Source organism: Conger conger, chromosome 5, assembly GCF_963514075.1.
Source record: "Conger conger chromosome 5, fConCon1.1, whole genome shotgun sequence".
In the NCBI taxonomy this organism is placed as follows: domain Eukaryota; kingdom Metazoa; phylum Chordata; class Actinopteri; order Anguilliformes; family Congridae; genus Conger; species Conger conger.
Genome location: NC_083764.1, coordinates 59462936 through 59475899, shown reverse-complemented (window position 1 = coordinate 59475899; position 12964 = coordinate 59462936). Strand labels below are relative to the sequence as shown.

The 12964-nt window shown below is 48.6% G+C and overlaps 1 protein-coding gene across 1 annotated transcript in view; it reads right to left on the bottom strand.

Moving 5' to 3' along the window:
• Positions 1 to 110: 110 nt before the first annotated feature.
• Positions 111 to 12964, bottom strand: part of usp33 (ubiquitin specific peptidase 33) — a 30948-nt gene continuing 18094 nt past the window's right edge. Inside the window, exons 10-24 of the mRNA XM_061241308.1 lie at positions 11121 to 11529; positions 10305 to 10445; positions 9634 to 9746; positions 8699 to 8871; positions 8372 to 8442; positions 7845 to 7878; positions 7195 to 7240; positions 6820 to 7000; positions 5666 to 5792; positions 4562 to 4731; positions 3846 to 3927; positions 3633 to 3741; positions 2467 to 2569; positions 1928 to 1996; positions 111 to 1380 (exon numbers count right to left, since the gene is read on the bottom strand). Of these exons, the coding sequence (XP_061097292.1) occupies positions 1223 to 1380; positions 1928 to 1996; positions 2467 to 2569; positions 3633 to 3741; positions 3846 to 3927; positions 4562 to 4731; positions 5666 to 5792; positions 6820 to 7000; positions 7195 to 7240; positions 7845 to 7878; positions 8372 to 8442; positions 8699 to 8871; positions 9634 to 9746; positions 10305 to 10445; positions 11121 to 11529 (1986 nt within the window). The 3' untranslated portion in view covers positions 111 to 1222. The remainder of the gene's footprint in view (positions 1381 to 1927; positions 1997 to 2466; positions 2570 to 3632; positions 3742 to 3845; positions 3928 to 4561; positions 4732 to 5665; positions 5793 to 6819; positions 7001 to 7194; positions 7241 to 7844; positions 7879 to 8371; positions 8443 to 8698; positions 8872 to 9633; positions 9747 to 10304; positions 10446 to 11120; positions 11530 to 12964) is intronic.

The following is a 12964-nucleotide window of genomic DNA, read 5'->3' as shown; positions in this document are numbered from 1 at the left end:
ATACTAGCACAAAGTATTCCAGGATTCAACTGTGAGATTTCAGGTATACAATTATTTGAAAGAGAATATTAATTTGTTTGGTCACACTCCCCCCCCCCCCCCCCAAAAAAAAAAAAAAAAAAAAAAAAAATCGGATCTGGTTAATTTTTAATAGTGTCAGCCAGCTAAAACAGAACAAACTGTACTTATCGTTTATGAAGCATTCACTTGCGTTTTCCCATTACAGTTATAACATTCATCACATTGTCTTCACCACCTCTGAACACTGAAGAAACATCATGCCCACTTACATAAAATGCCTTAACTTGAGATAGCAACGATGAAATTGGTTGTATCTGGACAGATCGTTATGTATAACATACATATAGTTTCACAGACAAGACAGTTACACATTTGCTGAGGAGTACATTTTGTAAGCTAGCTGCATTTACATGCAAATCAGTGTAAGACCCACTAAATCCTGGAAGTAAGGGTTCCGTTTAAATTCACCTTTCTATGTGTACAGCTTTCCAAACATGCTTTTCATAGGTCCACTGGTTGCCAAACATTCCTACAAAAAAAAAAAAAATCTATAAACACCATATTAAATCTCACCCTTCTGGGATAAATAACAGAACGAACGGAGGGACTCGACTTACAAACTTTTTTTTTTTTTTTTTTTCTTTTTAGTACTGGTACATTCAAAAGTGAATCAGGCATCAGTCTGGTGAGCATGCTCCTTTTAAGTCTACAGTACAGTGCAAAATAAGAACCCTTCCTGAGACTACCTAGTACTTAATATCCCTTGATAACCTTTTGAGTTTGATTCATTGCAGAGAAAAACATCAGGTTATTTTAACCATTCACAAGGACAATTTTACCAAACGGGTAAGAGGATTACCCCTATGTTGAACATGTATTGTTATTCTTTAATATATTCATAATTCATTACTAATGTTGACATTTGCTCCATTTTGGTCAGCAAAAGAACAACACTTCTTTCAGTAACATCTTCAGCTGCACGCGAGTAAAATTCATGGGTATCGTCACACTTACTGTGGTCCTCTGTGCCAACACAAATTTAGCATATATACAAAGTTCTTGTGTGATGCGTGTATGCCTTCCATCAGTTGTCGAAAACTGTCATTTAAAATGGGAGGGTGGGTACTTCTTGCTCATATGCATTATAAATAGTCAAGTGCAAAATAAAAGTGTATCCATTCTTATTTTCCGTTGGGGGGGTTTAAATGGAGCGGGTCTCCACCTCCACCTTCTCTTCAGCCTGGGAGGACTCCGTCTCCTGGTGCCCGACGTTGGGCCGCACCGTCACCACCGGGCCTCCCCCGTGGATCGAATGCAAAAAGTTCCACGTTTCCTCGGAGATCTGCCCCGAATCAGCCCCTGTTGGGTCAGGGAAGGGGAGAGGAGGTCAGTCTTACCTTTCAACTCACCAGAATGGTAAGGATTCTTCTGGCACTGTTGTCACATAAACAGTTGTGTTAATATTAATAATATCACATTCTTAAGCTGAGGGGCACATGTCATCTATATAGATCTATAGACAGACAATATAATCCTTTTTTAAAGCCTATCATGCTAAGCACCACTCTTCTTACCATACACATCTTCTAAGTCAGTCTCACACAGATACGAGTTGGAGGAAGATGCTCCATGTGCATGAAACTGAAACTGAAACACTGGGGGACGCTAGAACCAACTGTGCATCGTCCTGGCAGCCAGCTACAGGCAGCACCTGGATTCAATACCAGACTATGGGGCCCAGCCATGCATTAGAACTTAGCAGGATGATTTATGGGAATTGTAGTCACCTCTGGTAGTCAGGTTTGTAGCATGTCTGAATAAAAATAAATCTGCTCTAAATAATAACTGTGTAATAACTATGTTCAGATAACGACTGCAGCAAATACTTGAGCAGGTGACCCATTACCTGGTTTCAGTGTCAGATGCCCATTCTTGTTGATCGCAATTTTCGTATTGTCAATTGGTCCAGGAGGATCTTCGAGAAAAAATTAGAATACATCACATGAAATATAGCCATCATCAGTTATTACACAATATTAACAAGCACATTAACCCTTACCTAAATCTACCTGTGATTGGATTCCGTAATCAGTTATTGTATTGGTTTTCGATTCTGAAGATTTTCCGAGGCAGAAACAACTATGCTTTCAGCAGTCGCTTCGCAAGAGGAATCCAGCAACTTTCGTTTACTCCTCCCAAAAGAAAACATGTCCCAGCACAGAGGAACAATAAACCCGCATTTCTTTACCGAGTTTAATAACTGGGACAATGCGAAAAGCTGAGCAGCGGCATGTGTAAGCATTATGCACAGTGGGCCTGTCAATGACTGACTACTCTATTTATAGTCAGCTGCAGGGGATACAAGAACCAACGCATTGGAGAGGACTGTTCCTACGGTACGAAGGGCGGGCGGGCGGGCGGGGCGCGGCGTTTTGGGGGACCCACCGTTGTCCTTGCCCTTGACGAAGGCCTCCCACTCGCGGAACCACTGCATGCTGATGCAGTAGATGACCACGGGGGACTCCTCCTCCTGGAAGGCTTTGTTCAGCTGCGGACGGAGAGGGACCACGTTTAAACCACGTCTGAACGTTTCAGTGACTCCTTACGGCTACGCCATCCACCCACCGGCCCTCCAGACACCAGGTGCGGTTCGTTTATTAGATACACTTATAAAAACACAAAGTCTCGCACTGCCAAGGATGGCACAATAAAGTAAAAAAACGTATTTCCATTGCGGTCCGTGGATGGTTAATAACAGCAATGGAGGCAAGATGACGACACAACAGTAAAATACAGTCAAATATTGGATTACCTGACACAGCAGATTACCTAATAAAAAGTTAACAATTTCTACAAAATAAGATTACACCCATTTTTTTTTGTTGCAACTTATCTAGCAACCAGGCAGGATGTGGACGTTATGAAAACAAGCAATCTGCTTGATCGTCCCTGGGGGGTGTCTCTCCACACCTCAGTCCGGTTCCCAAACGGGCCAGCCCACTGAGACCTGCTACATCTATTCCTATGAATTGGTTATCTCCTTCATTTTCTCCGGGCTGACTTTTGATCTCCAGTGATGAAAGTACAGGGAGGGCAGCTGTGGGGAGGGCACAAACCCCGCAGATCGATACGTTTCAAACAGGAGGAACCGGAGGGAGACTTCCTCACCACTTACGTCCTTATTCCCTATATTTCCACAAATGTGTGTCTGACACAACCGTTTATGAGCCAGACCTGTGTCAAATACATATTTCATATGCTCCTTCCTCTTCAGATGCCGGGAATAAAATTGAAAAGCAGTCCTAAAGGTCCCTGGACATTTTCCAAAAACATATTGCCCACACGTACGGAAAGAGCCACTTTGTTGTGAATATAGGTGAAAACAGATGGGTGAATTCTAATGACTGGGTAAAGGGTTTACGTATTTCAAATAATTATTTGACCCTAGTTTGGAATAAACAGATTGTACTTTCATCACGGCAGATTGAGTATCAGCAAGGTCGGTTTACCATTTCTTTGAAGGAAGGGAAATACAACATTAAAAGACTAAGCAGGGAAATCGAAAATTTAAGTGAGGTATTTGTTTAAAAAAAAAAAAAAAAAGGCCATACCCGAACAAACATGTCCAGCTCAGCTTTACGTCTCTTCTCCAGCTTCTCGATCTCCGTCTGGCAGGTGTGGCAAATGTAGAGATGATTGACAGCTGGCCCTCCGCCATACCTGACAGGCAACAGGTCCACAAGATGGCCGTTAATGCCACGGCTCCAGCCGTATGAAACGTTTCATAAAAGCGTCTGTGTAACGGTGGGGTGAGGGCGTCTCACCTGCTGTACAGGTGGTCCCACACGTTCTGCGGAAGCATCAGCACCAGGTCATCGATGTACGTGGCTTTGTGTGGTGGGACACCTGATGGCAAAAGTGACAGTCACACTCTACAATTCAATAATTAAAATGTAAGACTTTTTCCCTGTCGTCAATGAGCAGATTAAATCTTTATTACAAATCCCCTAAATTATGGTCAATTTCCTATTGTTAATTGTAATTATTCTTTATAATGTTTATGAGTCATTTTAGACATTATTATTTGTTTTTAGTCTTACAGTATTGCACCCAAATTGCAGAAAAATGGCCTTTAATAAAAATAGATAAAGCCTGAGGGTTGGTAGGTACTTCATAGACCTTTATCCCTGGGCAGGGTGAAGTATACAGTGCAGTTTGTACAATTTCAGTGTTTTTGTCTTTGTCGTCCAGCATATTGGATTTGAAATGAAACAATAAATGCGAGGTTAAAGTGCAGACTGTGCCCTTTAATTTAAGGGAACCTGCATCCATACTCCACCTTCGGGAGATGCGTGTAGGAATCACATCTCTTTTATACGTAGCTCTCCCCCCAATGTCCTGGACTACGGAGCCGAAAGAACGGAAACTGTCCAAATACATAGGAACTGCACGCACTGTACGTCCGACTGTGTGGCCGATTCAGCGCCTCGGTGTGGATGTGGGGGAGAAGCGGGGGGGGGGGAGGGAGAGAGAGAGCTACCTCCGTGGGGGCACAGGAAGTCGTGGTTGGAGATGGGCCCAGGCTCGGCGAAGGTCTTGAACTTGTTGAGCCACTGGCGGGAGATGTAGAACTGCAGCAGGCTGGGCTCCATCATGTTCAGCAGGCTGGAGACCCGGCGCCGCTCCTTCTGTGCGTCCTCCTTACTCTTCCTGCACGCGACACGGGGAGACGCCACGTCACCGACTCACCAGCGCCCCCCACAGGGAGAGGCCATACAGTGGCAGTGCAGGGATCATCAACTGTGCCGGGTTTCCACCCTCCCTTTACCTGGGAGTCGGGTGTGAAGACAGACGGGCCTAATCAGTAGCACTAATTGTTCAGTTAATTACCCTGGAGAATAAGAGAATCAGGGCTGGATTTGAGGGCCAGATTTGATGATCCCTGGTGTAGTAGTTATGTACCTGGGCCTGTAATTCAAAGGTTTTGGGCTACTGTTATACCCCTGAGGATGGTACTCAGCTGGAGTTGTTTGAGTAATCATCCAGCTGTATACATGGGCTGCATGTAAACATTATGTTTAAGTCTCTCTGGATGTGAAACGGCTTCAGAAAAGCTGTATACATGGACTGCATGTAAACATTATGTTTAAGTCTTTCTGGATATGAAGCAGCTTCAGAAAAGCTGTATAAATGGACTGCATGTAAAAAAAAAATAAAAATAAAAAATCACTCTGGATAAGAGTCTGTCAAAATGCCAAAAAGCTGTCTGCTAAATGTCAAAATGTAAAGTGATGCAGTGAATCACAGGTCTGTTTTATAGCAGGGATCAGCAACTCACAGACCGTGAGCGCCCAGAACTGCTGGTTTTCCACCCTCCTTTTACCTGGGAGTCGGGTGTGAAGCCAGACTGGCCTAATCTGTAACATTAACTACCCGGGAGAGAAGAAAACCAGGGCTGGATTCGGACTTGAGGACCAGAGTTGATGATCCCTGGTTTTGAGCAAACTACGGGTCTCTCTCAGCAGAATGAACACCAAGGGCTTTCCACTCTTCTCCGGGCAAAGTGAACCACAACAGCTTTCGCTGGAATAACTACCGAGCGATTACCTCAATGGGCACATTAGCACGCACGCACGCCTCTTACTTGTAGAAGAGAACGTAGGCCTCCGCGTTCTGAACACAGGACTCGGGGACCTCCGTCACGCTCTGGTCATCGAACTCGTACCACAGGTTGTTGAGGTCGTTCCTGCAGTACGCGATGTAATGCCCGCCTGCGGCAGACAGGAACGCGGACCGCGGTGAGCGCCAGGAAACTGCCACGGTTTATGTAGTCATCCTCAAATCTCTTGACAAATTACAGTGGCTATTTTTAGGCCTGCTGGAAGCCTTCTTTTCAGGAAGTCGGCAAGGCCGGCGTATCCACAACAAACAAACAGGCCTGCGCAAAAACTCGGCCCTCAGAATCCTGGCCTGCCCAAATTTGTTCAAACTTACTGTACACAGTCTGTTTCAACCTCTCAAACATAAAAGGGTCCATTTCCACATTCAGAGATGAAGGAACTGAAAGGAGACAAGGGCCCCATTTAGACCTGGTCGTTTGAAGCGACTTGTATCCAGATTTTACCAGATCAGATTTAACTGAATTGCATTTACACTTGATAGTCGGGTGCGTCCAATCCGGTTATCCAGATTGAAATCAGATTACCATTTCGCACGTAAAAATGCAAAACTCAGGAAAGTCCTAAAATGCAAAACCCTGACACTTCTCGAGAGCTCTGTCTGTCTGTTGTAACTGAGACGCTACACTACATGTTCCACTTTGGGGGACAGCTATGTCACTTGACATAATAATTTGCATACATGTCCTGGATTGCTTGTCACAAATGCACCTCAGATGACCTCCTGAAGTGGTTTAGGCGATCGGATTTGAATTGCTTCCGAATGCATCTTGGGCCCATTATGCATTAAACAACCTGCTGTAAATAGCACCAAAGGGCATAACTGGACTTGCTAATGGACACAATAGACACATTTATTGTAGCTCCCTTTGGATAAATAATAATAAATGCAAAGTAATGTCAGGTTATAGGCTTGTCTGTAGCTAATGGTGAGTAACCATGGGTGTAATATATAACCAATGACTGAAGGGGGGAAAAAAAAACAACACTGTGTACAATATGATACGACAATATTACTCTGTATCACAAGGAAATATACAGGAGCGAAGACAACCGACATCTGAACTGGCTTTTCGAGCGTATTCACCATATTAATCCCTTCCCTGGAGGCGTGACTTACTGCTGGCAGTGCCATGGTGACAGATGACGGACAGCAGGTCGTAGCTGGTGGTCTGGGCGGAGCTGTCCTTGGCCAGGAAGGGCTGCAGGTCGAGGGCGCTGAGGGGGAAGGAGACGTGGGTGCCGATCTTGGTGGAGAACATGAGCTCGTGCCTGAACCTCTTCAAGTGAATGCACAGGATCTGGAGGGAGCACGGGGCTAACGTGATTACAGGGAGCGTGTAATGCAATTTCCGAGAGCCGACAGAGGACGGAACGGCGATGATGGCGCGGCGTTTAGCGGCTATTTCACAAAGCCCGGGATGTAAGCACGGGGAGCTTAGCCCTCTCTGTAGGGGGGGAAGCAAAGATAATGGCGCGGCAACAAAGGGCTTACCTCTGGGAGGGACTGCACTTTGCAGAACTTAACTCCGTTCCGCAACCTAGAAGAAGACAAGAGCCGTGCAATTTTACTTAAAATGTCATGTTATGTCACAATTAATTTTTGCCTCTACACAAAGGACACACAGTTCATTTATGTTGCATATTATACAGTAATGGCTATGTATGTTGTTTATATTACATTTACATTTCATATGTATTTTAATTATTATTAGGTAATGGACAAAACAATTGGTAGGAATGGCCTTTAATAAAAAAATCATATTTCTTCAGGCAGAAGCACGACAACATGACAATGACGCTCTTTAGCATTATTCCCACTAGCAGACAGATTAGTTGAAAATATGCTCTCTCCCCATTATTTTTGCGAATGGGTCCAGTCAGCCAGTAAAGACATCGGGGAGAAGCCAATTAATTTGGGCTGTGAAATCTCACCCCAAGGTCCTCAGTCCAAATTAAAGTAAAAGATCCACGCGTTTAACGAAACTTGATATGGAAGAGAATGTAATTGTAATTTTAGGAAAAAATGTTGTACAGTTAGCTTCAAAATGCACTAAGGTAAAACTGTGAGAGTCTTGTGCAGTGCTTTGCCAACCCTACTGTTGGTTTAAAAATCCATTGTCATTAAGTTTGAAAAACACTCACTTCTTGCATTTCTCACAGCTGTACATGTTATCTCCTGTGAAACAAAGAAACAAGCATTTGAGTCAAAATCCAGCACACCTCAGACATACTGAACCGCAAGTAGTCTAATTCTTCCAAACTTTCATTAAAAAGAAAAGCAAAGCTTTTACATCTACTCTAACAAGCAAATACATCTACTTTTCATTATTATTCACATGAAATGATTTCAAAATGGCTTCCCACAAATTACATGGCATTATGTCTCGACTGAGCCTCCAGTTAATAATGTTTGTAAAAGGAAATCCATTACTGCGATCACTGCACCATTTCACCCAGAGTTTGGTTCTCACTGAAGCAGTCTGATAATGAGAAACAAACTACGCGGTTCTAAGAGATGGGAGTCATTAGCAGGGGAAGCGCTAGCAATTAAGAGTTCATTGGTACTGTATCTTAGTGATATTTCACACATTTAGGCCAATGTTGGGAATGCCAAAAAAAAACCCAGCAGAAAGGCAAAGGAGTGCGTGACTGGAACGCCATCTTCTTACCCTTCAGTTCATCTCTGGCAAAGAAAGCAGCCAGGCAGTCTTGCAGCGTGACCACAGGGCCCCAAAACCAGCTGAAACGCAGAGGGAGGAGGATCAGTGACACGGGCCAGCTCAGCCGCAGCTGTCCGGCAGAACCTCCACAGGATGGCTTCACCACGTCCGACACGCAGGAGGGGAAACGCCAGGCTGGCCCCACGTTTTATTCAAACGCTTCCTCTGTATCCTACGGGGAGGAACTGGGGGGGTGGAGGAACACTGGGGGGTGGAGGAACTGTGGGTGGAGGAACTGCGTCGGATTCGCCGTTAGACCGGGGGGGACTGACGCACCTCTTGATGTACTCCATGACGAAGGCGATCCAGCCTTGGGGGGCGTAGGCCTCTCCGCAGGACCCTGCCTTCACCAGGGCGGTCTGGTGGGAGGACGAGTGCAGCTTGGCCAGGTCCTCCTTCCCGGGGATGGGCAGGGAGATGTCCTGGAAGGTCTCCAGGATAACCGACACCTAGGGAGGAGTAACGTCACAACACGAGCCTGTCAGTCCTGAGCACTGCAACACTGTCACGACTGAGAGCCGACAGTACCCAGCACTGTGACACTGTCACATTACATTACATTATTGGCATTTGGCAGACGCTCTTATCCAGAGCGACGAACAGTTGATTAGACTAAGCAGGAGACAGTCCTCCCCTGGAGCAATGCAGGGTTAAGGGCCTTGCTCAAGGGCACAATGGCTGTGCGGATCTTATTGTGGCTACACCGGGATTAGAACCACCGACCTTGCGTGTCCCAGTCATTTACCTTAACCACTACGCTACAGGCCGCCCCAACTCGGCAGCCCCCAGCACTGCAACACTGTCACGACTGATAACCAGCAGTCCACAACACTGTGACACCGTCACAACTGAGAACCTGAAACCCCAACCACTGCAAAACTGTCACAACTTGGAACCAGCACTGCTACGCTGTAACCACACACTTGACAAAATAAAACATAAAAGAGAACTTCAGGCCCACAGAATGCGGCTGACATTTTGGGTAATATTACTGCAGGACATTTTCAGTTATTCACAAGCTTTTTCTGTGATCTGCATAGTTGAGGCGCAGTGCAGCAGCAACAGAACAAAATGTGAAGAGCTCAATTATTTATGAAAAAGAGTGCGGGGAAGAAAGCAGAGCTCGGTACAGATTCAGACAGCCCGCGTTTGTCCCCCACCAGCACCCTGCGCGCGGGAGCGGAGGCTGAACGGAGGAAAGGGGGTCTCACCCGGTCGCACGTCAGGCACTGCACGGAGCTGACGATGGTGCCGTCGAACAGGTCCGAGATCACGCTGCGGTACCTCCTCTGCACCTTGGTTTTGGGCGCCGAGAACGTGGTCACTGTCACGCAGAGCAGAGAGTAGCGTCAGCGTCCTTTTCCAGTCCAGCCCCGGCGGCGATAACGTTTACATTTATTACATTTAACCTTTATTTGCCAGGACAGGTCCTAATAAGCATAATCTGTTTTTCAAGGTGTTCCTGGCCAAGAGGACCGATGAAATACATCCCATAGAGGTTACACCAAATTAAAGTCGAGTAATAACACACTGTTCGCGATAATGAATGCGATGCGTTTGACTGCGACCTGGCACCCATCTCCCGCCCCCTCGTTCCCTCACAGTCCAGAAAGGCACCCTGGGGAGGCAGGCTCAGTGGAGCGACAGAAGCACTTCGACACACTGGGCGTTGCGGCGCATCGGACATTCCAGCGGGGCGCCAGGCTCGGACGTTCCCCCGAAGTCCCAGCCGCCTCTGGCCTTCCCCTTGTCTCGCTTTCCGCTCCATTAACAGTCAAAGAGCGGAGGCAGGGGTGCTGGGCTATGACATTTTATTTTTCGTGACATTTGAGTCTCTGCCACTGTGCTACAGGGCAGAGGGGAAGGAGAGGGAGAGGGGTACCTTTCTTGTGAGAGGAGCTGATGCCGGGCCAGGTGGGCACGGTTTTGGGGGGGCTGCTGGACATTTTGGAGATGATCCCTTCGTTGGGGGTGGGGCTGTGGGGCCTGGAGGTGCTGGTGACCTGGACGTCCGGGTAGCATTCTGGGGGAAAGGCAGCAGAGGGAGGAGAGCTACGTTGGTGCCAGCAGTCCCCTCGACGGCGTGGAACCACCAACATTACTAATTCATGCAGCTGGGCAACATACCAAATGGCACAGCTCCTGGCTTTAAATTATACAGATCTACAAAAGCACAATTACTGATAGAGATGTGACCCCTAAAACTCCTACCAGCAAAGTCTCTACCGCTTCTCAACAATGTGTGTACTTGTGAAATTCTATGTCTTGACGTAGGGTATAAGATGACCATAGAAGGAGATGTGGATATAAGATAACCATATAAGGAGATGTGAGTGTAAGAGGGTCGTATAAGGAGATGTGGATACAAGATGACCGTATAAGGAGATGTGGATATAAGGTAAGCATATAAGGAGATGTGGGCATAAGAGGGCCATATAAGGAGATGTGGACATAAGATAACCATATCAGGAGATGTGGGTGTAAGAGGGCCATATAAGGAGATGTGGATACAAGATGACTGTATAAGGAGATGTGGACATAAGATGACTGTATAAGGAGATGTGGGTGTAAGAGGGCCATATAAGGAGATGTGGATATAAGATAACCATATAAGGAGATGTGGATATAAGATGACCATATAAGGAGATGTGGATATAAGATGACCATATAAGGAGATGTGACGGGCGGGCCTGGTTACCTGACAGCCGGCTCTGGATCTGCACCTTGACGGCCCCCTGGCTGCTGATGACGGGGGAGGGCTCGGCGGCCGTGTCGATGTCCTTGTCCAGGTCCTGGTTGGAGCCGGCGCGGTACAGGTTGTTGATGAGGTTCTTCTCCTTCTGCCAGTCGCGGTTGGCCTGGGCCTCGTCCGGGATGAGCATGTCCGCCTCGTTGGCGTCGTCCTGGGCGCGCACGGCCTCGTTGTCCGCCCGGTCGCTGCTCCCGCACGACTCGCACGACTGGAAGTCGTTGTCCGACTGGCTCTTGTCGTCCTCGGGGCAGTCGTCGATGGTGATGGCGTGCGAATGGTCCTCGGGCTCCACCAGCAGCTCCTTCAGCTCCTCGTGCAGCTGGTCCATCAGGCAGCGCAGGAACTCCTGGGAATCCTGGGTAGTGGAGTTCAGCACATCAGACTACACACGTTCGGCCCGGGTTCAACGAAGAGCTCTCGCAACAGATCAGTGTGCCGATGTTTTTTTGTTTTGTTTTTGGGTTTTTTCAGTAATCCTGGGTAATGGCCCAGGGCGGGTGCAAGGCCATACAGAAAGAGCATCATTAAAGTCACACTCTAAAATAAACAACAGCTTTAGAAGGTTAAGACCAAAGATTCTGGGCTTTTTATAGCCTCAATTGATGCTTTTAATTAGATCCAGTCGAGTTTTAATGTGTCAAGGAAACCAGACATGCCAAACTGCCCATCCTGGGGGAACACATACACTCACACAGACGCGCACACACAGACGCGCACACACACACCCACACACAGACCCACGCACACAGGCACACACACACAGACACACACACACACACACACACACACACACACACACACACACACACACACACACACACACTTCAAGGAATTACATCAGCTCGTCTACATCAAGGGATAAACATAACTTTTGAATAGGACATCAAACAAATGTTTTTAGGAATGCCTCTCTGTGCAAAGTTTCATCAGAAGCTTTGGCTGAATTTTATTCCCAGGTAAATAACTGCAGACTCGGTTGTAAATCCTTCTGCAAACACAGTGTTTGAACATAGTCAGAAAAACAACCTCAAGAAGACCCAAAAAGAGCCGGGCCCGGGACACAGTGTTCCGTCTCCAAGCTCATTTCACAGCGTTCCTCTCTCCCGGGTTCCTGGCCGATACGTGAGATCAGGTAGAGCCGACTGCCGGCGTCCAGCCCAGCGGGGTGAGGGGCCCAGCGGGGGTAGGGGTCCAGCGGGGGTAGGGGTCCAGCGGGGTGAGGGGTCCGGCGGGGTGAGGGGCCCGGCGGGGGTAGGGGCCCGGCGGGGTGAGGGGCCCAGCGGGGTGAGGGGCCCAGCGACGTGAGGGGCCCAGCGGGGTGAGGGCCCAGCGGGGTGAGGGCCCAGCGGGGGTAGGGGCCCAGCGGGGTGAGGGGCCCGGCGGGGTGAGGGGCCCGGCGGGGGTAGGGGCCCGGCGGGGTGAGGGGCCCAGCGGGGTGAGGGGCCCAGCGGGGTGAGGGGCCCGGCGGGGTGAGGGGCCCGGCGGGGTGAGGGGCCCGGCGGGGGTAGGGGCCCAGCGGGGTGAGGGGCCCAGCGGGGTGAGGGGTCCAGCGGGGTGAGGGGCCCAGCGGGGTGAGGGGTCCAGCGGGGGTAGGGGCCCAGCGGGGTGAGGGGCCCAGCGGGGGTAGGGGCCCAGCGGGGGTAGGGGCCCAGCGGGGTGAGGGGCCCAGCGGGGGTAGGGGACCAGCGGGGTGAGGGCCCAGCGGGGTGAGGGGCCCAGCGGGGTGAGGGGCCCAGCGGGGTGAGGGGCCCAGCGGGGTGAGGGGCCCAGCGGGGTGAGGGCCCAGCGGG